Below are 26290 nucleotides of genomic sequence, written 5' to 3'. Positions count from 1 at the left end.
TGAAGTGATCCGTGACCACCAGCAGGAACTTGTTCCTACTCGGTGTCGTGGGATACGGTCCCATGATGTCACACGCCGCGATTTGCCAGGGAGTCTGGCTGTTAATCGGCTGCATGAGGCCGGGCGGTCGTCCACCCCGGGGCTTCACGCTTTGGCACACATGACATGAGCGGGCGTAGCGTGTTACGTCCCTTTTCATGCCAAGCCAGGTAGCAAAGCGACATAACTTGATGTAAGTCTTGGGGCCGCTTGCATGCCCAGCGATGCACGAGTCGTGAAAGTAGCGTAACAGTGCCGCTCTCAACACCCGCGGTATCACCACCTTGAACGCCTCACTTGTGTCGTTCTCGGATGGGATATACCTCAGCAGGACGCCGTCGGAATCCAGCAGATAAGAATCCAGCGCGCTCACAGCACTACCAGCTGTTTCCAAGCGCTCCGCACCGACAGCAAAACCAGGTGTCCCCGTGTGCGCGGCGGCCCGGCCGCCCGGCTCCCGGAGCCCGTCAAACACTTTTCGACAAAATGAATCCATCTGCTGAGCTTCGAGCAACTCCTTTCTGCTAAACACGATCCCCACGGAACTCGCGTAGTCCACGTGGTTCACGCTCTCGCCTGGGGTCAACGGTCTGTCCGTATCCCTTACATCGGCTACGGCTGGCGACAGTCCCGCACTCTCTCCCTCTGTCGGGTGGTCGGTCGCGTGACCTCCTCGCCCTGGACAGGTGCTCGCGAGAGTGCGTCAGCCACGGCGTTGTTCTTCCCTCTGCGGTAGCGCACGGTAAAGTCGTAGCGCTGCAGCAACAGGGCCCAACGCGCCAGGCGGCCGCTCGGCTCGCTGAGGCGTCTCAGCCAGGTGAGCGCCATGTGATCCGTCTCGATCACAAATGCCACCCCGTCGACGTAGTAGTCGAACTTCCGCAGAGCAAAAACTATCGCGAGACATTCCTTCTCTGTCACCGAGTAGTTCCTCTCTGCCGGCGTCAGTGAGCGGCTCGCGAATGCTACCGGTCGGAGGACGCCTTCATGCTCCTGAAGCAACACTGCTCCTAAGCCCAGGTCGCTTGCGTCGGTTTGAATCACAAACTCCCTGTTTAGGTCGGGTAGCTGCAACTCAGCCGTGTCCGCGAGCACCTTAACGAGGTTGCGCAGTGCAGCCTCTTGCTCGGGACCCCAACTCCAGCGCTCTCCCTTCTTCAAAAGCTTTGTCAAAGGTGCCTGCAGCGCTGCGCAATCTGGGATGAACTGGCGATAAAAGTTCGCCATTCCCAGGAAGCGTCTGAGACCAGCTAGATCTGACGGCGACGGAAACTTATGCAAAGCCTCGAGTTTATCCTCGCACGGCAGAATGCGGCCTTTGTCGATCGTGAACCCCAACAGTGTTATTCGGGTCGCGGCGATCTTCGCCTTCTTCGGGTTCAAAGTGATTCCCGCGGACCTCAGCCTCTCTAGGATGTCCCTCAAGTGGCGCAGGTGTTCCTCGAACGTTTTTGAGTACACCACGATGTCGTCTAGGTATGCGAGCGCGTGGTGCCACTTCGCATCTCCCAGAACACGGTCCATTAGGCGCTGATAAGTAGCGGGTGCTCCTACCAAGCCAAAAGACATTCTCTTGAATTGGAAAAGACCTCTGTGACAAGTGAAAGCAGTCTTCTCCTTATCACGCTCATCCATTTCAACCTGAAAGTATCCGCGGCTAGCATCGAGCGTAGTAAAGTACTTCGCCCCACCTAGGTTGGACACTAGGGAAGAAATGGTTGGTAGAGGGTACGCATCCTTTCTCGTAACCTCATTCAGTCTGCGGTAGTCCACGCAAAGCCGATATGTATCGTCTTTCTTGGGAACTAAGACTACCGGGAAGCCCCAAGGGCTGTTAGACCTCTCCACAACGCCAGTATCGATAAGTTCGTCTAAGGCGCCGTCTAGTGCTTTTCTCTTAGCCAAGCTGATTGGTCTAGGATTGCACTTCCAAGGCAGTGCATCACCCGTGTCTATTCTGTGCCTTACTAGTGTAGTCAGGCCAGGCCGGTCCGTGAATGTCGCGTTGAATTCGTAGAGGAGAGATGACAAGCGTGCCTTCTCCCTCTCCGATACGCTGTTCACCTCCGACAACAAAGGGTGCATTGCCCTCCCTGGCACGGTAGAACAGCTTTCTACCGTGACAACATTCTCTGTGGGCCCTCTTTCAGCGGCGACTGTCCGCTCGCATGCTTGTTTCCGGGCCGGCGGGGGTGATTTTCCACGGTCACTCCCCGCTAGCTCCGCGTTCGGAGCCGTAATTGACTGCGAGGCCGCGGGCGCTTTTGCAAAAAGCTTCAAGGCGCCGGTGGTGCGCTCTCGATAGCCTCCGCTGGCTATGTCTATCACAATGCCTGTCTTGGCTAGGAAGTCTCGCCCAAGAATTACAGGAACGGATAAACAGGGAAGATGAACGAGGCGTTGTCGCCGCACGCGTCTTTCCCAGCGAACCACTATCCTAGCTGCACCGCTGGATTGCGCTGTGCCGCTCGCGAGGCGAAAAGTGGTATCGCACTCTCTCAACCGGATTTTGTTCTGGCGGAGATGGTTTAGCACTTCGTCACCGAACAAAGAAGCGCTTGCCCCTGTGTCGAGTAACACGGTGAATTTCTTTCGAGCTATCGTTAGCTCGATGAACGGCGCTGGCAAGTCAACAGAACTTCCTACGCGACATGCCAAAGGCGCTAATAAACCGGGGTTCTCTGTGTAAGCCGCGCGGGATCGAAGGTCGATCACCGGCGGCTGTAGCCGTTTCCCGACCGTGTTTGGTCACGGGCGGGGAGGCGGCCACAGTCGCGGGCGAAGTGCCCCGGCTGGTCGCACCGGTAGCAACGGTTGCTCGGGCTCCGACGGGCTGGGCGCTGGTCGCCACGTTCTGGTCGGTCGTCTCGATCTCGCGGTGCGGACGGTGGGGGCCGCTCGTGCGGCCGCGTGTCGGCCTCGCGATCTCGGCTACAGGAGTTCCGCTCTGCGGCAGCGTGTGCTGTTCGCAGCGCGTAGCTGAAGGGGTCCAAAGCGCGGTCGGACAATTCCCAACCCCTCGGGACACGCTCGTCAGCAAATTGTGCTGTCGCTTCAGCTCTAGACGGACTACGCGCTGAGCTGCCATTCCACGCGCAGCGCGGCTCAAGTGACTGCGATGCAGGTGGCGGCGGCCGATACGCTCGCGCAGAGAGGATGTCTCCCTGAATGCGCTTCGCCTCAGCTGCTAGCTCGTCCAGGTCTCTAAACCTGCCTCCTCTCAGGTAGGCCGCGAAAGTCGGGTGCGCTTGTCGTGTGACACGCTGAACTTTCTCCGTGTTTGTGGCGCGAGGGTCAGCGAGGCGATACAGTTCGTCCATCGCTCGGACGTACTCTAACAAAGACTCGTCGGGGTGCTGTGTGCGGAGTTCCAGCTCCCTCCTCAAACGCCACTCGTAGTTAGCGGGAAGGAATTCGTCGCAGAAGCTTGCGCTAAACTCCTCCATTGTCCTCGCTCGGTTTCCGGTTAGTCGGTACCAGCGGGCCGCTTGCTCCGTCAAAGAGACAGGCACAACACGCGCGAGCAGTTCGGCGTCTGCAATTCCTGTCGCTTGCTGATAATGCAGCAGACGGTCGAGGTACTCATTAGCCCCTGTTCTGTCATGGTACCCCGTGTAGGTAGGTACGTCTATCCTAAGACGGGGTGCCTGGGCCGGGGCTTGCAAATTGTTTTGCAACATACCCGCTAAGCTCTGCATAACTTGCATCGCGTTCTGCAAGAGCACCTCGGATGACTGCGGACTAACGCCCCCGGAGTTGGGCGCAGCCGCTGATGGTGTCGAACAATGAGGCCTAGGCGCCCCATTGTTCGCACCACGGAGCGGCGAGGTGCCCGATGTGGTGCCCTCCGTACCAGGCCTAAGTCCTGCCGACGCGCCCGGGAATGCAACTCGGCTATTCCGCGTGGAACACTCAAGATTTACGCCTTCCAAAGGCAAGTCAAGTAGGGAGCCCTGGCTCTGTGCCGCTAGCTCTGACAGCATGAACAAAGGCTGGAAGTCAGGCCTATCAGCTGCCATCCTTTGTTAGCGCGTCGACAGTCGTTCGCTCCAACAAAGTACACTGCTCAATGCCTAGTTCGCCCCACGTTGGGCGCCAAGATATGGGGTCACTCGCGTGCAGCGGGCCGGGAAGGCACGCTTCCGTGCCAGCTATGCGCGGGCGTTCTCGTGTCCCCAACCCGTGGCGCAAAGTCACAGCCACGGCGGGTTCGGACGAAGTAGGCAACGAACAGAGTACGCTAGGAAACCGTTTATTTACCTAGCGCAAGGCAAAGCACACTGCGGAAGAATGTTCTATCCGATAATAGATGGTTCAGCAGCTTACCAAGTCGTCGTCGACTGGCGTTGGATAATCCGGGAGGGCGCGGGCAGGAGACGGGGTCGGCGGGGCAATCGGGCAGTCACCGCGGCGAGAGGAGAGACTAGACAGCCCTTGTTCCCGCGTGAGCTCTCCTTAAACCCCTAGGACATTGCACCCCCTTGAGCAACCGGTTGCAATCAAGAGGGGTCGTTCACCCCGTTCCTAAGACGCCAGAGCGTAGGCGTGACGTCACGTCCGAGCTGAGGGTGAGGAGAGTGGCCGCGTGCCCCCCTCTCCCCATGCCCGGCGGCGGGCGCTTCGTCGCGTGACTCAGCGCGGGGCGGCGAGGGATATCTGTATATCCCACAGTGCAGAGTGTATTAGCTTCCTTCCCAACTTCTGGAGGTAAAGCACTTCACTTTGTAGGCCTTCCTGTTGCTCATAATACCTTTGAAGCGCTCCTAGATGCTCGTCAGCCTCAAATGCTGACACTTTTTCCCCTGCAACGTCCTCGACGTTGTCATCCTCCTCCTCTGGTTCATCCTCTATTGCACATGTACCATTTACTTTCGCGAGGATTGTGCGGTCTGTAAGCTCTTCAGAGCACATGAGGTCCACATCTGCAGATACGAATTCCTCAAAAGATTCTGGTACCTCTGCAGTCTCTTGGATGCTTGCCCAAGCTTCATTTTCAAGGGGGCTTTCAACAGAACCCATATAAGGCCCCTCTTTCATCACGTCACCACATTTAAAGCCTGATTTTCTGAATCAGTTTTCCACAACTTCACTTCTCAGGCCATTCCAGATGGCTGAAATCACCTGAACAGCAAACTCCACGTCAATTACTGTTGCGCGGTCTTGCTGCATGTCGAACAACACACGTTCTACCAACCTTGTTCTGCACTGCTACTTGACAAAGTGTAAAATCCCTTGGTCTATTGCTTGAAGGTGGGATGTATAGCTTGTAGGGGAAAAAGTAACTTCAGTGGCTTTGAGCACAGGGACTTTGGTGTGGCAAGAAGCATTGTCCACAAAGAGAAGCGCATCACTATTCTGAGCTTTCATCTTCTGATCAAATTTTAGCAGCCAGGAGTTGAAAATGCTGGATGTCATTCATGCATTCTGGTTTGCTTCGTACGTGACGGGAGTGTGATGACGGTGGCTGAAACAACGGGGTCGTTTTGACTTCCCAATCACAAGGAGACGCTCCTTCTCAGTTTCTGGCATATTGCAACAGAGAGTGATGCTGATGCACTCCTTCGACCACGTTCCGTCGTGGCACGCATTGGACTCGAACGTCTTTCCTGGCCTCATTTTGTAGATAAAACTGCTCTCATCCGCGTTGAATACGTCGTCGGGGCTGTGAGCGTGAAATGAATGAGGAAGTTCACGATCTCTCCATGCAAACAAGCAGTCTGTGACAGCAATTTCGGTTCAGCGAGGCAGTAATCGCGACTGTGTGATGTGTGACATCCAGCTGTGGAAAGGAACAGAATTGGGGCAAGGAAATGAAAAGTGCAGCGCATACGAGTTGGTACGACGTCGGCCGCATTGCGTGAGCGTATCTGGATTGTGTCACTTCTAAATAGGGAAGAATTTACTCGAGAGACCTAAAAACGTTGCCCTTAGTAACAGAGTGTCTCTTGTAACCGTGTCTCTTGTATGCAATGTTGTTAACATGGCGAACATAGGAAAACCAACCAAATCACTTTCAAATGTCTCTTATAAACCAAGCATCTCTTGTAACCATGTCTCTTGTAACGAGATTTTACTGCAAAGGCGTCTGCAGAACTTTTTCCAGGGGGTGCACCCGATGGCCGGGCATGGGGGCGGCGGTAGGTTAGCACCAAAAACGAACTGTTTGTGGTCTAGACTGCGCACATGAAACAAAAATTAAAAGCAGAAAATTAGTGCTAGGCTTCAAGAACAAACATTAGAATTTATTAATGAACAAATAATTGAACTCAATAAGCAAAATTTGATAACTTATTATCACCTAAGCGTGCTAATCAAGCTGTGTAGTTGTTTTCTACTAGTGCATAAATAATATCCGTAATTCCAGGGGGGGCAACCCCCCCCCCCCCCCCCCCTGCCCCTCCTTCCGGACGCCCATGTTTTACTGTACTACTATTACGGAAGGATTAAAAAAAAAAAAAAAAAGTGCTTTCGCGTTGGGATTGTTCGAAGCAGTTTGTTGGTCATCTTGTTCGCAGCACATGTGATGTGTGGGAAAGCTCACTTGCATAACGTCGCATGAGGTGAAGCTTAGTGGCATCGGAGTGCGATCGGTCCACACGGTCCAACATTGGAGAAGAAAGGGAACAGGTCTTTGTATTATTTTCCTGGAACTTTAAACTCGATCATCGGATAATTTGCCCAGATGTGGTTTTGCCACGATTGAATTTCTGAAAGTCAGCGCCATTTACGATTGCTGGCAAGTATTAAGGAATTTTTGAATATTCGGAAGTTCTTCAATACAAATACGAACCGAATATCAAATATATTCGATCCATATTAAAAATTTATAATATTCACACAACCTTAGATCTAGGCTTCGGTAGTAAGAAATTGTTTTGTCATGCGAAGCATGTGAAACTTTGCCGAGGAAACTGGATACTATTAATTATCGGAATTGGAAGTGTTCCTTTTGTGAACTTAAAGATGAGAATGCCAAGGGAATAATGAACCATGGATGAGACTCCTAGGAACACACACACACACTTAAATGTGTCGCAACATAAAAAGAAAAATTTTTTCTTGAACAGTAGGAAGGTGACTACTCTCCATTTGGCTGCCATGGAGTCTTCTCATGTAGACCCTGGGGATAAAAATGGCCTGAGCATAGCGTCTGCAAACAAAATGCAGTCGCACTGTAAAAGGGTCATGGCACTTGCGAACAAGCAGTGTCCCAGCAGCGTCAAAAGAAACACGAGCACACAAGCACAGAAGTATTAGCTCCTGGATGGGAAATTCTAACAGGGTTCATTGTTGCTTACAGTGATGTTATGCACCTGCAAAGTGAAAATCAATGGCACTATCTATCAGTTTCCTTCAATTGAGATCTTGTCATGGTGTGCACGGTTCAGTTCTGCTCTCGTTCCATTTGATGCTGACGGAAGTCAGTGTGAGGGAAAGTGCAAAGCAGAAGTGCCTTCCCAAGAGCGAAAGCCTAAATTTCTACAAATTATACTTAGGTCCATCTCGTCCTAATGAATTTGAGTGTTTTATTGCACTACTGATTGCAGCGTCAGTGGCAGCCACCGAAGCATAACGGACCACCTGCTACATATAACTCCCTCTGTAGTACTCCTTTTAAAATGACCACATTCAATGCACAAATTTACAGCGACTTAGAATTTAATATATCTATGAAAAATTGCCGTTCATATCACAAACTGCCTGTTCAGCTAAGGCCGGTGCTATAATGTGACGCTGTAATTGAAAGGCGTAGCAAAGGAATGGACGGAAGGCTCTGCAGAATCTGACATGCATCCTGAGAGCACTAAAACCTCACCTTCAGGGTTCAGTGCAAAAGTGATGCAGCGAGGTGCCGGTCATGCAGGCGCTTATGCCCAGAACACCACTGCCACTTGCCACCTTGTCTCCAGGCGCTGACTTGGCTGAGCACTGACGCAGCATTGTCAGAGCGCCCAAGGGGGCTCGTGCACAGCAGCAGTTACAGCAGCAGTTACGTGCACTCACAGCCTTCACCTTGCCGTCACTACGAGCTTTGCCACTACCAGCTCAATGAAATGCGAAAATGTTTGACTCAGACATGCCGTGTTGTGCACAGATGCGTGCAAAAGGCATCACGATGACAGCGCTGAACAGCCGCTGCTTCATCCCTGCGCAAAAAAATTTCCTGCTTGGACCTTGTTTCATACGCTAAACAATATATATATATATACATGCAGGGTGTCCCAGCTAAATATAACCAAGGTTTTAAAAAAGACGAAATGCCCTAGCCCTAGTGAGACCAACTGAGGATTGTTGCCAGTCGCGTGTCCTAGTCTGCAGTATTTTTTTATTATGCAAAAGTAATTAATTAGCACAGACTAATTAGCTAGCTTTTTAATTATTGCCTTCAGGAAGAAAGTGTCAGTGCAGGAGTTGTGGATCCCATAGAAAAATAACCGGTGGCCGTGTTTGCAACCGAGTACCACTGATATAGCTTCTTTTATTTGTCTTAAAAGAAAGCGCGCAAAATACAAAAACAATCACGTGATAGGGAAGCAGTTTCAGCTCTCCCAGACGACCCGTCAAGCAGCGACATTCGTTCATCTTCGCAACGCTGTCCCGAACGGGGTTCGGCATTTTGCGATGGTTGGGAGACATACACCAGGAACTCTAGCATAGGCGATAGGGTGACCGTTTCTTCAGTGCGTGACGATGCAAGTTCGGCAGTACGGCCACAAGCTTATCACTCGAGGCGAGGTTTCGCGTGAAAAATCGCTCATGCGAGCCGCACTTCACTTCCTTGAAAAGCAGCGCCCGCTTACTTTCCATGACGCATAAACAGTTTACATTGTTGTCCGACTAATGACCAATGCTTTCGTCACAAAAAAAAAATTGGCAGTGGCTTAGCTCTGGTTAAGCCTGGATATACAAGTGAAAAGCTGCAGTTATGCTTTGTTTGACGTCATGGCTGTCGCAGTTCGCGCACAATGCACTGGGAGCACCACGATAGTGGTGTAGATTTTGAGCCAACTCCTTCGCTACCACTTCTGGGTCTTCTTTTCTTCCTTCCATGGCGAATGTCTGCGTCTCTTCTACGGCCGCCGCCGCCGCTCACACGTGCGTTCTCGCAACCCCTTGCAAAAGAACCTTCTCTTGGGACAGCGGCAGAGACCGCGCAGCAGCGGCAAGGGGTAAACCGGTGGCGAGGAGGAGAAGTGGCGATGGAGCATGTGCCGCGGTGCGCGGCCTCTTGTATGTCCGCCGCCGCCGCCCGGGCGTTATTGCAACGCCTTGCGATAACGCGATAAGAGCGCGATAAGAACCGCTAGCAGCGGCGAAGGGTAAACAGGTGAAGAGGAGGAGAACGGAGGGGGTGGCGAGGAGGAGGAAGGGCGCGCCGCGACGGCGCCCAGGGGTGGCCCACGCGAAGCGCGGTGTTGACGAGCCTAGTGAAGCTTTTCGCTTCAAAACGAAACCGAAACCAGCCGACGTGCTTGGTGTCAGCTTTCGCTTTTGAGGAGCGCGCAGCGATGCGGACGCCATTTTCTTCGGCTGACGCTGCTGCGACCATTCAAAGTTTTCTTTTTCACTGCGCCCCCTCATGTCAAAACACTGAAAACAAAGCTGCAATCGAAAGAGCAGTTGTTGAGCTTTCAAACTAGATGGTGGAGCACGTCCACGATGCTCCGAAATGAGCTTTTTTCCATGGGCGATTTGAATCATTCATATGCGAACAATGGCCTTAGGCGCGGTAGCGAAAGAGTTAATGCCATTTTCTTTGGGCTGAGTAATTTTGAGTGTGCATGTTGTGTGGCACATGTGCCTTGTTGCTTGACTTGACATCTTGTTTTTTGGCACTATAGCCAGATAAAGCTTTAGAACAATGCAGTGAATGCTGCCTAAGTGAGGCCCTCCAGGCAGTGTAGTGGACTGTTAGTCCTGACATTGCGGTTATTCCGCTCTAACTGTAGCTCTAACTCTCTAACCGCTCTAACTGTATTCCGCTCTAACCTTGCACCTGAAAGCCTCTCGGATCTGATGCTAGGGAGTGCAACGTGATTAAGCGTGATGTTCTGACAGTCAGTTGGTGCCACTGGCTGGAAGGGGCAGTGAAGGGCCCACTCAAATCCCACGCCGCTCTCCGCGGGTACTCTCGACCACCCTTTCTCCCGAGTGGGGCTGGGGGAACCAGGCTACGTGGTAGAGCCTATTTAAGGAGGGTTTGACCGCCACAACGACCCCCCTGCCACGACACCAACCACATGAGATAAAGGACTTCATTACAGAGACCTGGCTCGAGTCGCTGTCTGTGCGTCCCCGCGCAGAGGAATCGCCCACATGCTTCAGTCTTGAGTTGTAGCCGACTGTAGTGAGTGCAGGCTTTGGCAGTGTACAGGCAAGGGCAGAATGTCAGGAAGGAAGTTTGACACAAGTGGCTAGTTCATGTGTGCATACATAATTATTTGGAATGAAGTGTGCACGTTTCTGCGGTCATTGAGTGCCCTTACTGTGTGTGTGCAGCATGCTGGGAGCAGGCCCACTGTCAGCATTGTCACTGGAAGCACTAGAAGCTGAAATCCCTGCAGCCATGAGCCTGCTGTCTACACAACGTGCTGGTCACCTGCGTGAGGGCTCAGCACCAAGTGAAGGTGGTGCACCTTTGACAGAGCTGACGGCCCACAACAAGGAGTTTATGCAGTTCCTCGGCAGCATTGGCTTGGGACACCTGTGTGAACTTTTCGAGAAGGAAATGGTGCGTTTGGACTTGACACATCAGCCCTACCTCGCTAGGAAAGGCTTAACAAATTACATGCTGTCATGTGGCTGCACAAGGTGGCCAACTTGGCCATGTGGCCATCTTCATGTGGATAGCAAGCTTGTGCAAAAAAAAAAAAAAAATGGGGTGCGGGAGGCTGCAGTTTGGCAGCATGAATATGATAATTTCTGGTTTTGCTAAACATTTGGGGGGTTAAAGTGTAGCATATATTCACACAGAGATGCTTAGTAAGTGTCATTTTTGCCAAGGAACATTTTGGATAAAACAGCACCCACTCTGCTCACACTGCAGTAACATTGGCCCAGAAATGCAATCTGTCACTCACATACACACTGAGGAGTCAAACAGGGCCATCAGTAATGCACAACTGAAGTGCTGATATGCTCATATACAATAGATTCTCAATGTTGTGATCATGGATAATGCTTCTGCACCACTACGGGTGATACGAACATGGAGGCTGCGTCTGCATCGACGAGCACTGAGTGGTGGCGTGCGGTCATAGATAAATCCCATCAGTACACGAATTGATTTGCATAAATGCATTTCTTGTACTTCAGCGTGCGGATTTTGCTTGTGTTTTGATTATACGAATTTTGGGTGGTATAAATATTTTGTGCAGCTGCGTGCCTGCGAGATTCTGCTGTTGTCAGTGCCTATAGCACTGCTCATTCTACCTGATTCTCTGCTGCAACCTTGGTGCAGTTTTCATCCGTGTACTTTATACATGATTTTCGACATGAAGTAGCATTTGTGTCGGGCTGTTTACCATCTTGTTTAGCATGGTGCACTCACATGGTTAGGTGAAAGTTATTTGTGCTCAGTCTCCCTTGCACACTGTGTGTGCCCTGCATCTGGTCATCATTTCCAGGAACATCTTCCCTTATGGTTTTGATGCTACAATGTAAACACAATGACATAAAGACATCTTTGTAGACTGTTTTTGTGCAGAAACTGAGCATCAGTGGCATTACTGTGCCACTAGCATTATCTATACTGAGCAGTTCGTCATGACCAACAAGGTTAAGTCAAAAAGTAAACTGTCACATGAACGGCTGTTGAGTTGAGACCCTTCAAGATTCTCAATCGAGTTTGAAGCAGTAGTGCTGCTGCTCTATGGCAAACTGAGTTGCTGTCGGCAGATGGCTTCATCTCACACCAAAGTGGCAAACGCAGCAGTCTCTGCAGCTTTCACTCTGGTCACTTGGCATTTGATGCTCACAAGCAGAGCGAAACAGCAATGGGATGAGCACTGCTGCCTGAGTAGACAGCCCACACGTAGCGGGGACAGCAGTGCAGGCCGAGGGGGCAACACATGGGAAAAGGGGCCTCGTCTCCCCCACGCATAGCGGGATGGCTGCCACTGCAGTCGTGCTACCAACAGGGTCAATGTTTCTCGTGTTTACTGCATTGAGCTACAGGGGTTTACTTTGAATGTTTGCTTTCATCTGCATTTAATTTTTATTTTGGATTCCGTTCTGCATTGTTCTTTCGATTCTTCATGCGGAAACTGCATTGTGCAAAGAATTGTAGATTTTTCTCAGTTATGTTATATGCAGGATTAGCTGTGCTGAGCATTGACGTCACAGCCATCAATCAGTTATTGAGATAGAGACAGAAACTGTATGAGGAAAGGAGTTTCAGTTGTAGGTGAATTCCTCATTGTTATCCATGCATACTAAGGTGTTTCAAACCATTCTGAAAAAGAAAACACACCTTCAAAGTTGCTTTTTGACTGCCCCTTGTGTGCCTCTCCTGCAGTAAGGGTGGCACCATCTAGCTGCACACACACTTATTGATGCTGGCCATCAATACTGGGCCACATATTCGTGGGCAAGAGAAGGGATGTTGGGCACTGTAAATACTGCACATTTCACTGCACACACCACTGGTATTGCCTCATAGTAAACAGCAGGCTTGCTCTGCATGTCTTTCTCTCTCCCCAGATTACGATTGACATCCTAGCTGAGATGGGTCATGAAGAACTGAAGCAAATAGGTGTTTCAGCTTATGGGCATCGGCACAAGTTGATGAAAGGCATTGAGAAGCTGCTGACCGGCCGAGGTGGGTGCTGCATCTGTAGTATTGTCTTATGCTAAGGCTACATGACGCTGTCCATTTGTGTGCTAAAAACCGGCTTCTTTGCAGCAACCTCGTCAACGCTTATGCCCACTACGCCTGGCACCGTTCTACTGGATCTACCGCCTGATGATAAGGAGTATTTAGCAGTGGAAGAAGAGGCAAGTGCCAGCCACTGTTAGGGACTGCAAAATTTGTGCCATGAAGCTTCTAGCACTTGCGGTTTTGCAGCCACAAATGCTATGGAGGCCTTCACTGATAGGCAAGGGACATTCCACTGTGTCCACCATTGCCAGGACACAGTTGCTTGGGCATTTCTGCCTCTGCCCTTTGAGGGTGTAATTTTTTTGAAAAAAGCTTTTCACAAGGGTCAGATTTCTTTTATTGCAATTTTGAACGAACAAAATGAGTTCCGGTAATGCTATTTTTGAGCGTAGCTGCTGCGGTATTTGAACTATAGGTGACAGCAGACAGAACATGCAGTGCAGAACGGAAGCAGGTCTGGGTTTAGGCTTCGGCCGCACGCACAGCAATTCATCGCCACTGAGCTTCTCCTTGGGCGAATCCTCACTGGCAACTTTTACAAATGACATTACAGCCTTAGTCACATGGTGATGATGCAAGGATTATTCTTTGGAAAGGGCACAAAACTGGCAGTTTCTTGGAATTCAGTGGATTCTGCAGCGATGTTCAGGGCCTTATTCGTCATCACCCCTCTTCTGGTTCTAATTCCTGCTCATCAATCGCGTGTGTAGCTGCTCACATGACAAATCATATTACTCACTATTTTTTTCTCTTCCGATGCAGCATTTAACACTAAACGCCGCACATCACTGTTTGGGTACAAACAGTCTCATACGGGAGTAGGATGATTCCGCACATGCTAATTAAAGCAGTGTGGCAAAATGCCAATGGCTGGCACAGCTGCCCTTCAGCATGACAAAGGGGTTCATTCAGGCAGATTGGGGGTAAGAGGTGATCGCCTCAGGCGGTAGCATATTAATCAAGTCACAGATGCATGATCTACGTATAGCGCTGTGCGACGAACTTTCTGGAAGTGGGCGGAGAAAGGGAGCAGGCACCGCAGCAGCTAGCATCAAGCTGTGTCTCCCTCCACCTGACATCTCAAAGAATTTCGAGCTGTACTCCAGAACAATCGTTTCCTTCTTTCCTGCCACAGGTCGCCACACTGCCGCATTCATGCGTTATCGCCTTCCTCCCCTGCGCTCTGCATTTGCTGTCGTTTATCCTCCAAAGCGCCCGTTCACTTTCACTGTAGGAATGGGCGCCTAAGAGCTGCGTTCTGAAAAAAGGAAGCAAATTTTGTGGAGAGTATTAGTTGCAACATCACTCAGAACTGAAAAATGTTCACCGTGTGATAGTCCTTGAATCACGGCTATATACACAGTGCCTGGTTGCATTTTGCGCATATAAAATTGATGTCTGCTCTCCACTTTGGGTGCAGAGTCGTGTTAGTGCACATATGGCAGCTTCACCATCAATCAAGCCAGGCTGTCTTTGCTTCATCTTCCGTGCTTTAGTTGTTTGATCTGGTGCTGATACCGGTCTTGGTCCAAGTTGGAAGAGCCATTGCTATCACCACCAGAAGAGGAGACGGCGCATGCGGCCGTAATGCAACTTTACTGGGCATCTGGACAATTTGAAGGAAACTAAGTATCTAAACAAAGCAGAGAGGGATAACACGTTGTGAATGTTGGTAATAATGTACCAAGGACAGTGCCAGTGAAAATAAAAATCAACTTTCACATGCTTCCACAAGACTAGACGAGACTCAAGCAGAGGAACCGAAACTATGTGAAGCGTTGAAGGTTGCAGCCAGTCTTTTTCTTCCCAAGAAAATAGCACAAACACTTTTCTAACACTTCTTGCAAGTCCTAGGAGGTGGCAGCACCTCCTGGTATTTTCAGTGTAGCATGAAATTTCGAGCACAAGTTTGCCGCCACAAATTTACGGCAAAAACCCTGTGGACGGAAATCCATTATTCTATACATGGCCTCAGGGGTAATGTTCTCACTTACTGCATTTTAGCATCTAAATATTAGGACCGCATATGGTAGTGTATACTTCTGTCACAGGGCATATTTAATGCAATCTTTAAAGGTGTTTACTCCTAATGTCGTGTGTTTGGTGTCACATGGCAAAATTTTGACATGCTATTCACAGTCAGTAAGTTGAGAGACTAACCTATTTGCATTTTCTTTTGGGTGTGAACATATTTTCCTTACTTAGTAGATGTGAATTTGCCTATTTCGAATTTGTGGTTTATTCAAAATCAAGGCTTTATCTCATCAATTTCAAGTAAGGGCTTCCTGTAAAGTGGACTGTGCATTATTCAAACACATTTGTTGTTAAGAGTTGTCTGTACTCTAAGGGAGCAAACACCATGTAATGAACACTGCCAGTAGATCACCTGTCCACACATTTAGTGTGCATGGCTCCCCTCCACATGTTGCTCCGCTGCGCTACTCTGGTGTCATTTGCTGTGGCCACTTCATAGGGGTGCTTCATGATTTTTTAGATGCTCTTTGCAACTTTCTGCCTTTGCATCATTGGTTCAATTTATGCAAACTAAACATAGCATAAGGATAGCATGAGTGCTGCCGTTGTTTTGTGCATGATGCACTGTAGCGCAGAAAATATGAAACTGCTATGTTACAACGCTTTCTCTTCAGTGCATGAGTGTGAGACTGAAAGCTCTTGTCTTGTTGCAGCTTCAAGCTACCATCCGTGAACATAGGGACAATGGGTATGCCGGAGGAGTATTCATGCGCTACAACATCATTAAGGTTTGTTGTGGTCTGTTACTGCTGAGATTTAATGGGCTGTGAATTGCTGGAGCTTACATTTGGAACCCTGTAAGATGAGCCACATAAAGCTTTGGTTTTCTTGTAAGCGTGAAAGCCCTAAAACATGCTGATTTGTCCACTTCTTACACAGGATTGAGTGAAAAGAAGTGCTTTTGTTACTCTTGAAAACATTGTTGAGCCTGGACATGGAGAGATGAGAACCCAGCAGAAATTGTGGGAGTTTTTTCTGAGGTCATGCTGCGCACAGGTCCTTGAGAACCCTTGAATTTTAAAACCAGATTTTCAAGGCCCTTGAAAGTATTTTTTCTTTTAACCCTTGAAAGGCCTTGAAAACTCTTGTTCCAAAGATGGAAATCGCGATTTAAGCTAAAAAAAAAAAAGCTCACAAGACTCGTGCAAAATAGATAATTGTTTATTTTTTCGGCATGTATATTTCTACTTGACGTTTAAAAAAAAATTCGTGGAAATTTCACGAGTTTTGTGGACGCCTTTTATGACTGGTCACATTGAGGTGGTGTAATCGCCCGTTCAAAAAGGTGCGGCCATATTGCCATCGCCATCATCGACCGTTGGGCTTGTTTTGTGTTCCATGTGTGTTGGCGTTTGACTAGACACGACGAATTCGCACAGACAAGCTTTCAGATCTGCATGTGAATGCAGCAGTTCAGCTATGCAAAAGAATGTCTGGAAAGTGTAAATTTCAAAGCGCGTGGCTGAGCCACAGCGATTACAAAGACTGGGTGGCACCGGGTGCAACAAATGCACACCGATTGAAATGAAAACCATGTGGGAAATCCTTCGACCTGTTTGCTTTGACTTTTCAAAGAGTCTGCTTTGAAAAGTTATATGAAGAGTGGGAAGCACAGCGCAAGTATGACGAGAGCAGCGGTGGATTCGATGCGCAAATATTTTACTGCTGGCATGAACATGCGAGCCATCGATACACCGTCGCAGTCATCTGACATCGACAGCGCGTGCAAGGTCAACGAGCTGGTGACAGATGCGGAAATTTTGTGGACGCTGAAGTTAGTCTCATCCCACTACAGTCAAAGCTCGATTTAACGAAACCCGATTTAAGGAAAATCCCGATTTAACGAAGGTATCCTAATTCCCCCTCAGACGCCCATAGGGTTCAATGCTTTGGCTAACCCGAAATAACGAAACCGATTCCGTGATCTGTCCCGATTTAACGAACCTTTTTTCGAGAAATAAAGGTGAAAAAGTTTTAATTTCTGGTCTATTTTGTAGACAGCACCACAAAATTTATTGATTGCGAGTCAGCGGTAACAGCGCGGAGCATCTTCGGCCCGCCGCTTTTTTCAAACTGCGCGGCGTAAAACGAGTTTTAATTCTGAGTCGAGCTCACGAGATGGCGCCAGCAGTAAAAAAGTTTCGTGCCACATTTCATAGATGGCGCTGTTGCAGTTCGCGTGTTTTTTTTTGTGTGTGTTTGTGTGTTGTGCTCTGTGTTCGCTCTTGTGCGGATATTTCCCCGTGCCTTTGAACGCATGTCTTTGTCAAGCTCAGCTTGTTAGGCCTCCATCAGTCTAGCCTTGCTATCATGAACGCGGACGTGGTGTGTGCGAGCAAGCGCGCCGCTAACCCTCCTGACTAGCAGATGGAGCCTTGCAAGAAACGAAAAAGGCTTACCTTGGATGAGAAAGCGGACATAATTCGTGCTGTGACAAGTGGACAGAAGAAATGTGACGTGGCTGCAGCACATGGCATTCCAGCAAATACTCTCTCCACAATATTGAAAGGGAAAGATGACATCCTCCGCGCCACTTCGTCGGGGAATCTCTCGCGCAAAAAAAAACGCTGAAGACTACTCCTCAAAGCAAAATGGAAGAGGCCCTCTTCGCCTGGTTTATGGTTTTGCGGGCGAAGAATATTCCCGTGAGTGGAGACCTGCTCCAACAAAAAGCTCGCTCTTTCGCGTGCTTGCTGGGCGACAACGAGTTCAAGGCAAGTCCTGGCTGGCTGTCGCGCTTCAAAGAACAACACGGCATTTTCGGGAAAATGCTCAGCGGTGAAGCGAGCAGCGTAAGCATGGCTGTAGTCGGCGACTGGCAGTCTGAAAACGTGCCCGACATTCTGGGAAAATATGGCCCCAGCGACGTCTACAACGCTGACGAGAGCGGTCTATTCTACCAAATGCTGCCTAAAAAAACACTCGCTCTGAAGGGGCAGGTGTGCCACGGCGGCAAACACAGCAAACAAAGGCTGACTCTTTTGCTGTGTGTCAACATGGACGGCACCGACAAACGAGACCCGCTTGTCATCGGAAAGAGTGCGAGGCCGCGCTGTTTTAAAGGCACCAAAAAGCTTCCTGTGAAGTACGTTGCCAATTCAAAGGCTTGGATGTCGTGTGCCATTTTCACTACATGGATGAAGGAATTTGACAGCGACATGTGTCGCCAGAAAAGGAAAGTGTGCCTGTTGCTGGATAACTGCACGGCCCACTACGTTGCAGAGGTTGAGCTGACCAGCGTGGAGCTCTGCTACTTCCCCCCAAACGCAACGTCCGTGGTTCAGCCCTTGGATCAAGGGATAATTAATAGCGTGAAGTGCGCATACAAACGTCAAGTTGTTGACAGAGTTCTGCTCAACCTGGAGCTGAAGCGCGAGACGAAAATAGATATTTTTATGGCGGTTGAGATGATGGCGGCGGCTTGGAGAGCATTGAGGCCGTCGATAATTGTCAACTGCTTCAGGATTGCCGGTTTCGGTACACTAGGCCCTGAAACTGCCGAAGCTGGTCCGGGTCTGCTGAGGATGAAGATGCCTGGGAACACCTTCGCTCAGTGGATGAAGTGCCCACAGGCATAAGTTTCTCAGACTACGTGAACGCCGAAGCAGACGCAGTCACAACGGAAGTTTTGACTGATGCCGATATGTTGCGGCTTGTAGGAAGTGTGGAGGGAGTGACGGCTGAAGACGCTGACGACGACCCTGCAGGTGCCGAAGCTCCCGTGCCAACACCAGGTCAGGTGATGGATGCTCTCGATCTGCTGCAACATTTTGCCGGCGCACACGAGGGGACGGAAGACGCGCTGGACGCACTTCAGACCTACGAGAAATCGGTGCGGCCGTTGCTCACAAAGCGCACGCAGGCAAAGATCACCGACTTCTTTGGCGGAAAATAAATTTGTAGTCCCCTCGGGCCTTTCTTGTTGAGTAAGAATTTTTGTTGTTTCTTTTCATACGCGCTAGCGGCGCCAGTCGTTTCTGCGGTCCGCAGTTTCATTTTGGGAGCATTTACGCTTCACAAATATGATGCTGCGGTAGCTTTCTGGATGCCGCCATACCCTATAATCGAATGTACCGAATTATGTGCCCAAGAAATGCCTCATTCAATTTAACGAAGTTCTCGATTTAACGAAATAATTCACGGCTCCCCTCAACTTCGTTAAATTGAGTTTTAACTGTACTCGTACATATTGTCATACGAAACAGGCAGGCTATTCAAGTGCATGTTTCCTGATAGTGGGATTGCTAAAGGCAGTGAAAAGAAATGGGCTTATGTGACTTGTCACGGCCTCCAACCTTTTTTTTTTTTGTCTCATCGCTGCAGCAAGATATAGACCGGTATCAAAAGCTTTATCATACTTTTCAGCGAGTCTCGAAACAAATGCCTGCAAAAGAAGCAAATGGAGATTTTGAAAAAAATCTTGCCTGCAAAGAAGCACATAAGATTTTGGGACTCTCCAAAAAAAGCTGCAAGGCATCATTATAGTGCTTATCTTGGAGCCCAGAAGAAGCAGGAACAAGAACGTGTTAAAGGGGGTACGCGGGTCTTGGACGAGAAAAAATCACCAAAAAATTGATTTTTGGGAAACTGCATTTTTCGAATCTACAACAATTATTCTACCAATTTGCCAAGTTTCTCATATCCTCAATTAATATATGAGTCGTAATATCAATTTATAACAAGCCTTGTGGCTAATTTCGAGCCATCGTTCACGCCAAAACAGCACATTTTCAAAAAAAGTACAGCTTTCGTCTCACGCCCGCGCTCATGGCGATCTTGGTATTGTTTGAAAGAGCAGTTTTTCCTTTCCAAATTGCGTACACCAGTGCTTTGTTCCGCCGATTGGTTGAGTAAAAAATAACATATAAAAAAAGGTACCCACGCGCGTTACTATTCGCTAGTCTCTGCACATGACAAAAAAGGATCGCCTGATTGCCTGAGCTTGCTTTCCATCGTCTGCTGCGCGCTTCAGAGACACGCCTGGAAGCCATTTTGACAAGTGCTGCCGGCCTCGGAAATTTGGCTGTGATGTCGACGCCGCTGCTTCAAGGCACAGATATGGCAAAAAAAGGAAGAAGTCATTGATCGCAAGTGTCAAGAAACGTTCTCTGGCGTTGCAAGACATCGACTACGAGCGAAGTTCAGCGTCAAGTGCCGGTGTCGGCGAGCCTGCAGTGCCCGTTGCGCAAGTAGGCCTAGCAGGCCCCCCGGGTGTAAGTGCTCCCAATGTCGGCCGTGCTCGTCAAGATACAGCAATGCTGACACCTTGCGATGTTGAGGAAGCGAAGAAGAAAGCAGACTCAATACTGCAAGAGCTGTCATCAACTGCAGCAACAAAACGTAATACTCATTTGACTGCCAGCGATGCCACGGTCAACCCGCTTGATCAGACCAGTTTTGCTGTGATTTGACTGGACTCGCTGAGCAGCCTTCTTTGTGAAACTGAAGGCTAGACGTGTGGCGGCAGCGTCAGAATCGACCGTGGTGATCGGGAATACGGTGTTGCTGTGAAACTCATCCTCTCGTGTTGCAACTGCGGCAACAAGGGATCGCAGTGGAGTTCACCGCGTGTGAAGGGTACGCAAAACGTCAACCCCTTTGCAGTGAACATTCTGGCTCCGTGTGCAATGGTGAGCACCTGATAGAGACAAACTGTGCTCAGTGACATTTTCGCAGCAGTGAATATTTGCGAGCGTCTGTCCGATGAAAACTCCTCGAGCGTTGTGCAAGAGGGAAAACGCAAAACAATGAGTGCTTGCATTCCCTCCTATGGGCACTGGCACCAAAAGGGAGAGATGCATCTATCTCTCATTGGTGTCCAGACAGCTGTAGCAAAAGCAGTATTGAAGTTAAATACGGGCTATGAGAGGAGTTCAGCGGGCATTCTGAGCGAGCTAAGCATGAATACTGGCGTGCGAAGTGCCCAGCGCATGGCTGAGAAAGACGGACGTGGTTCAGCTGCGTCTGCAACCAAGCGTGCATCTGCTGAAAAGGTGCAGCACACCATGAAGAAGCGCCACAAAGATTGTACTAATCAAAGAGACTATGCTCCTGGGGCATATTAATGATTTGTCACTGTGAATGTATTAATATTTTCTACTTTTCGTGATTAAAAAATGACCTCTGTTTGTTTTTGCAGTTTTCTCAAAATCTGAATTTTGGGGTCTCAGCAAGTCTGCAAACTCAATATTTCGGCACCTATTGCAGATAGAATAATTTTTTTTTTTCAGCATGAAGCCAAATATGAGGAGCACACAATGTTGCAAGCAGATTTTTAAATTTCTTCTTCAAATTTTTTTCAAATAGCTTTTTTTGTGACCACTACATTGCTGTGTTTTAACCGTTGGACTTCATTATGCAATAAAATAAAAAATAGTTGTTCAATCAAAAACTGCTTGCAACATTGTGTTCCTTATTCTTTCTTGTGTCTAGCAATGCGTTAACCTGAAGTTTTTCTTCAGTCATTATTTTTCAATTGTTCTCGCAAGAATTGGAACAATTAGTGTAATTATCTCAAAAAATAATTGGTTCACAAAAAAAGTAATTGCAGTTTTGAAATACATTAAAAAAATGCACAAGCGCACCTTGTTTCATCAATTTTGGTTGGTAAATAAGGAAAATAGGTTCAAGACCAGTGTCTTAAGCAGTCAAAAATGTGCTGCGCTAAAGAACTGCTTGACAGTCTCAACAAGGAAAAGGAAGACCTTCGAAGCAGCTGTTAGTGACCTGACTGCATCAGCAGATGACTACTCTTAAAAGGCGGAAACAGCTGATGACCTCGCTTTCATAATCAAATAAACTCCATGAGAAAAGCGGCAAAGTCTAAGGCGAAGGCAAAGTCTAAGGGGCTTTGTGACATTGACATTCTGGGGAGGCGCGAACGTATTGGGGGATGAAGCGGTACATTCCCCGCCAGTAGAAGCGGAGTCAAAGGCGTGTGTAAGTCTTGACCACACCTGCGGGGGCCTACTGGGGGTCGGCGTGGAAAGAGGCGCATATGTCGGAACAAAGATGCCGAGGAATGACAAGGTACCGTTTGCGCCCATCAGGAAGGTAGTTGCAGTGGTAAAGCAGGCTGTCCCGTATGGCAAAGTGGTGGGCTTGAACGGTGGAGATGGTGTAGGTGGTAGGGAAGCGATCCAGGGGTCCTGGCATTGCTCAGAAGGCATGTCGGCAGTGTCTAGGTAAGGGGAGTCACTGGTGAGCAGGATAGGGCGTTGGCATCAGAGCGATAGACAACTTAATATCATATTCTTAAAAATGCAGCGCCCAACGAGCAAGACAACCGAGAGGGGTCTTTGAGGGAAGACAACCAGCAGAGCGCATGGCGATCAGTTACTATAGAGAATGGGTGACCATGTATGTAGGGACGGCACTTTCTAATAGCCCAGATGATCGCCAAGCACTCTTTTTCCATCACGGAATAATTCTTTTCAGCTTTGGTCCAAGTGCAGCTGGCATATGCAACAGCATGTTCATGGAAGCCGGATTTCCGTCGGGCAAGAACTGCAGCGACGCCCACGCCGCTGGCATCAGTGTGAATTTCTGTGCGCTGACGGGGGTCAAAATGGCGAAGAATCGGAAGGGACACCAGAAGGCGCCAATGTGTGGAGAAGGCAGCATCACAGGCAGGTGCCCAAGACGAGAGGTTGGGGTCGCCGGCAAGCAGCTCAGTCAGAGGAGACAAGATGGAAGCAAAATTCTGGATGAAGCGGCGGAAATAAGAACACAGGCCTATAAAGCTACGCAGCTCTTTAAGCGAAGTGGGTCGTGGGATCTCGGCGGCTGCACGCAGTTTGGCAGGATCGGGAAGAACACCATCTTTTGATACGATTTGGCCCAAGATGGTAAGCCTCCTGGCAGCAAAGCAGCACTCCTTCTTCAGGTTTAGTTACAGGCCAGCGTCACTCAGACATTGCAGGACACGCTCGAGGCGGACCAGGTGGGATGAAAAGTCTCTGAAAAAGACGATGATATCGTCAAGGCAACACAGACACGTGTGCCTCTTGAGTCCGCTGAGAACTGTGGCCAGTGCAATGCACAAGCCAAATGGCATGTCGTTAAATTTGTAGAGGCCGTCGGGCATGACAAAAGCCGTTTTGTTTTGTGCTGGTCAGTAGCTGCCATGGGCACCTGCCAGTACCCGGAGCACAGGTCCAGGGAGGAAGAATTCCGCGCCTTGCAGGCAGTTGAGGGCATCGTCAAAGCAGGGAAGTGGATGCACATCTTTGCGGGCAATCTTGTTCAGGCAGCGGTAATCAACAAAAAAGCAGATGGATCCGTCCTTCTTCTGCTCGGGAATAACGAGGGAGGCCCATGGCCTGTGGGAAGGCTGAATAACGCCGCGCTGAAGCATGTCGTCCACTTCTTTGGTAATGATGGTGCGTTCAGGGGACGACACGCGATATGGGCGCTGGCGCAAAGCGGCATGCGTGCCGGTGTTGATGCAGCGAGTGACGACGGATGTGCGGCCATGAGAGGTGTGCGGAAAGTCGAAGGATGGACGGAAACGTTGAAGTAACGCGACGAGCTGAGCACGTTGGGGGGGGGGGGGGAGGCGAAAGGCTGGCATTGATAGATCGTGAAAAAACAGAAATGGTGTCTTGGTTTGGCACAGCAGGAGGGGAACCAATGGCATCTATCTGGAGAGGGTCAGGATCTTCAGAGACGGAGTATGGAAGAGCGTGATCGACTGATTTGACGTGACCCAGGCATTCGCCACGGAGAAGCGTTGATGGGCAAGAAAAAGGATTCGTGACGTAAACTGCGCTGTGGCCATCACAGATTGTCAGAAGAGCGAACAGAAGAAGGAAACAGTGGAGACGGGTAGCAGCATCAATCAGAGGGAAGAGAACGGTTTAATCAAAATCGCAGGAGCAAGAGAGGGGCACCAGAGCTGCAGAGAAGGCAGGGATGTCAGTATCGGCAGCAACCAGCATTTTACCGACACGGGCAGAGGTATTGCACGAGGGGGGGACAAAGCGGACCACAATTCAGTGCTAGTACAGGCACAACCGATGATCGCATGATGAAGGGTGAGCAAATCACAGCCCAGAATGATGTCATGAGAACAGCAGGACAGCACGAAAAACTCTGCAATGTCCCGTATAACGAGGCGACCTGTGCACGCCGCCATAGGTTAGATGCAGAACTTCACTGCAGACTTAAATTGTATCAGACTATAGATTCAGATGAATATGGTATTTAGAATCAGCTGCTCAAAAACACATCTCTGAAAATTTCATAGTTGCGACTTCATTAATAAATTTTTTTTTCTAAAAGCAGCTTCCACCTTTAAACCTAAAACTGAAATCAAAACAACATAAGAGGGAAAATTAAATTGTAAATTATTTTAGCGGGCGCAGGCGAATTCCACGTCATGATCCGTGCATACTGATGTCTTCTGCATCATTCCAAAGAAAAAATATGCAGTGTAAATTTGATGTGTCTACTCCTCTAAGGAAATATGAGAGCTTTGGAATGTACCTGAAAGGTTTAATATTGTCTCACATGCCTTAGTATACCTTTTGTCATTATCAGAATTTACTATAGTGCAAGAGGATGCTGAACTGGACAAGTTTGAGGGGCTTCATAGTTAGACTGCAGCAGTGGCAGACAAGGATGAAAGAAGGAAAGGTGAAGGCACACGCAAGCGCTGTCTCACAGCTAGTGTTTTGTTGTGAAGACAACAAATATAGGTCCGTTCGATTCACCTGTACTATGTGAACTGGCTCTCGCGGTGCTCCACTTTGCCATTCGTCACAGCGATGCAAGATGGCGCTGTCTGCACAACGCCATTCGTTAAAAAAAAAGCGCAGACGTTCTGCAGGCCTAGTTCAGGAAAGTTCAGGAAAACTGTGCACCTCCTCAGTGGCCGGTGCTGAAATGGTGCAGCTGCAGCTGCTATGGAAGCAGACGACAGCTTGCACGACGATGGCTTGCGCATTGCAATAAACGGCGGAGATACTGAAATTATTCCGCTGGTCAATGAGAACGGTGCCTCACATGGGCCCGACTCTGATGGAACGTGATTGGCTCTCCGAGGAGGTGGCGACGGGGGTGGGGACGGCGACCCTTGCTGGCATCTCTCGACCACCGTGCTCCCAACAGACCCATCTCCGCCGTCCGTCCTTTGAACTAAATAAGTTATAACAGTAGTACTCGAAGCCGGTTATGCTAACTAAAAATAAACACGTGCATGCAGCATGATGCACGTTGTTGCAACAACCGCTTCACATTCAAATTGGCGCGCGCACACCTCAGTCGTGTTCAGTAAAAGAACACACGTGCGTTTCGCTTAGCTGCCGCGAGGCTGCATCAAGGCTGATGCATGGCAACGCCTAGCTGCGATGTGATGTTTGAAAATTCTTTTCACGGTTCGGGATGTTGGCGGCCGTTGATATATGGGCGCCATGCTGCTGGCTGCAATTTGGTGGCAGCGCCAAGGCCAGCAGGCGACCATTCGTTTTGGAAGCAGCCAGTGCCAAGCTGCACTTGAGCTGCAAGAACTGGCGCTGCACGCTGGCGGTACCGCCGCGGAACTTTATGGAACTGGTGCAGGGAGTGCAGGCGAATCCAACGGACCTGTTAAAAAAAAAAGAAACATGAAACGATCTGGGTACAAAGCAGATACATCATACAGGTTAAAACGAAAAAAGGGTCAAAACTCATGGATGCCTCTAGACTAGATAGACTACTTGATCACGGGCACACCTATTGTCACTTTTTGTGATGAACTGTGGCTAAACTGAACTGTGACCCATGCTATGCAAAGCTAACGGCGGTCAAGCAGTCTATGTAGTCCAGGGGGATTTTTTTTTTTTTTTTGCCTGTGTGTTTTGTACCTTTTATGTGTTCTCTGGTGCTTTATATTTGTTCTCTTGGCAATAAAAACTCTGGTTATGAGGCTGCACCTGTTTGACCTCATTCCCCTAAGTGCTGCAGCAGACAGCCTTGTTTGAATTAGATATCGATTGTAGGGGGCTCAGGTTACCCCTTGGGATGCTCTTGGCATCACAAGTTCATGACGTGGAGATTGCATTGTTCTGCAGATTCAAAAAGTGCGCAACCGGAAGCTTTTGGAGCGGTACTGCCACCGGAGAAAAGAGGTGGCTGAGGAGAATCACAACCAGTCCAACGAACGCATGCTGTTCCATGGCTCGCCATTCATCAATGCCATTGTCCAGAAAGGCTTTGATGAGCGCCATGCCTATATTGGGGGCATGTTTGGAGCTGGTGAGTGCACCCCTGTCTCTCTCACTTTTGCTGCATGGCCTGCTCTCTCTTTTTTTCTTGTGCAGGTCAAGAGAAATCAGCTTATCTCTCTTCTTTTTTTTT

The 26290-nt window shown here is 49.2% G+C and overlaps 1 protein-coding gene across 10 annotated transcripts in view; it reads left to right on the top strand.

The window, feature by feature from the left end:
• The window catches only part of Tnks (tankyrase), a 242880-nt gene that overhangs the window by 160890 nt on the left and 55700 nt on the right, over nt 1-26290 (top strand). For all 10 annotated transcript variants that reach the window (XM_089578276.1, XM_089578274.1, XM_089578278.1 and 7 more), the window contains 5 exons: nt 10540-10771; nt 12742-12859; nt 12944-13035; nt 15607-15681; nt 26005-26188. In XM_089578276.1, the coding sequence (XP_089434402.1) occupies nt 10540-10771; nt 12742-12859; nt 12944-13035; nt 15607-15681; nt 26005-26188 (701 nt within the window). The remainder of the gene's footprint in view (nt 1-10539; nt 10772-12741; nt 12860-12943; nt 13036-15606; nt 15682-26004; nt 26189-26290) is intronic.

Source organism: Amblyomma mixtum, chromosome 3 (genome assembly GCF_055824585.1).
Source record: "Amblyomma mixtum isolate Tamu chromosome 3, ASM5582458v1, whole genome shotgun sequence".
Classification (NCBI taxonomy): Eukaryota; Metazoa; Arthropoda; class Arachnida; order Ixodida; family Ixodidae; genus Amblyomma; species Amblyomma mixtum.
This window is presented reverse-complemented; position numbering and strand designations above follow the sequence as displayed.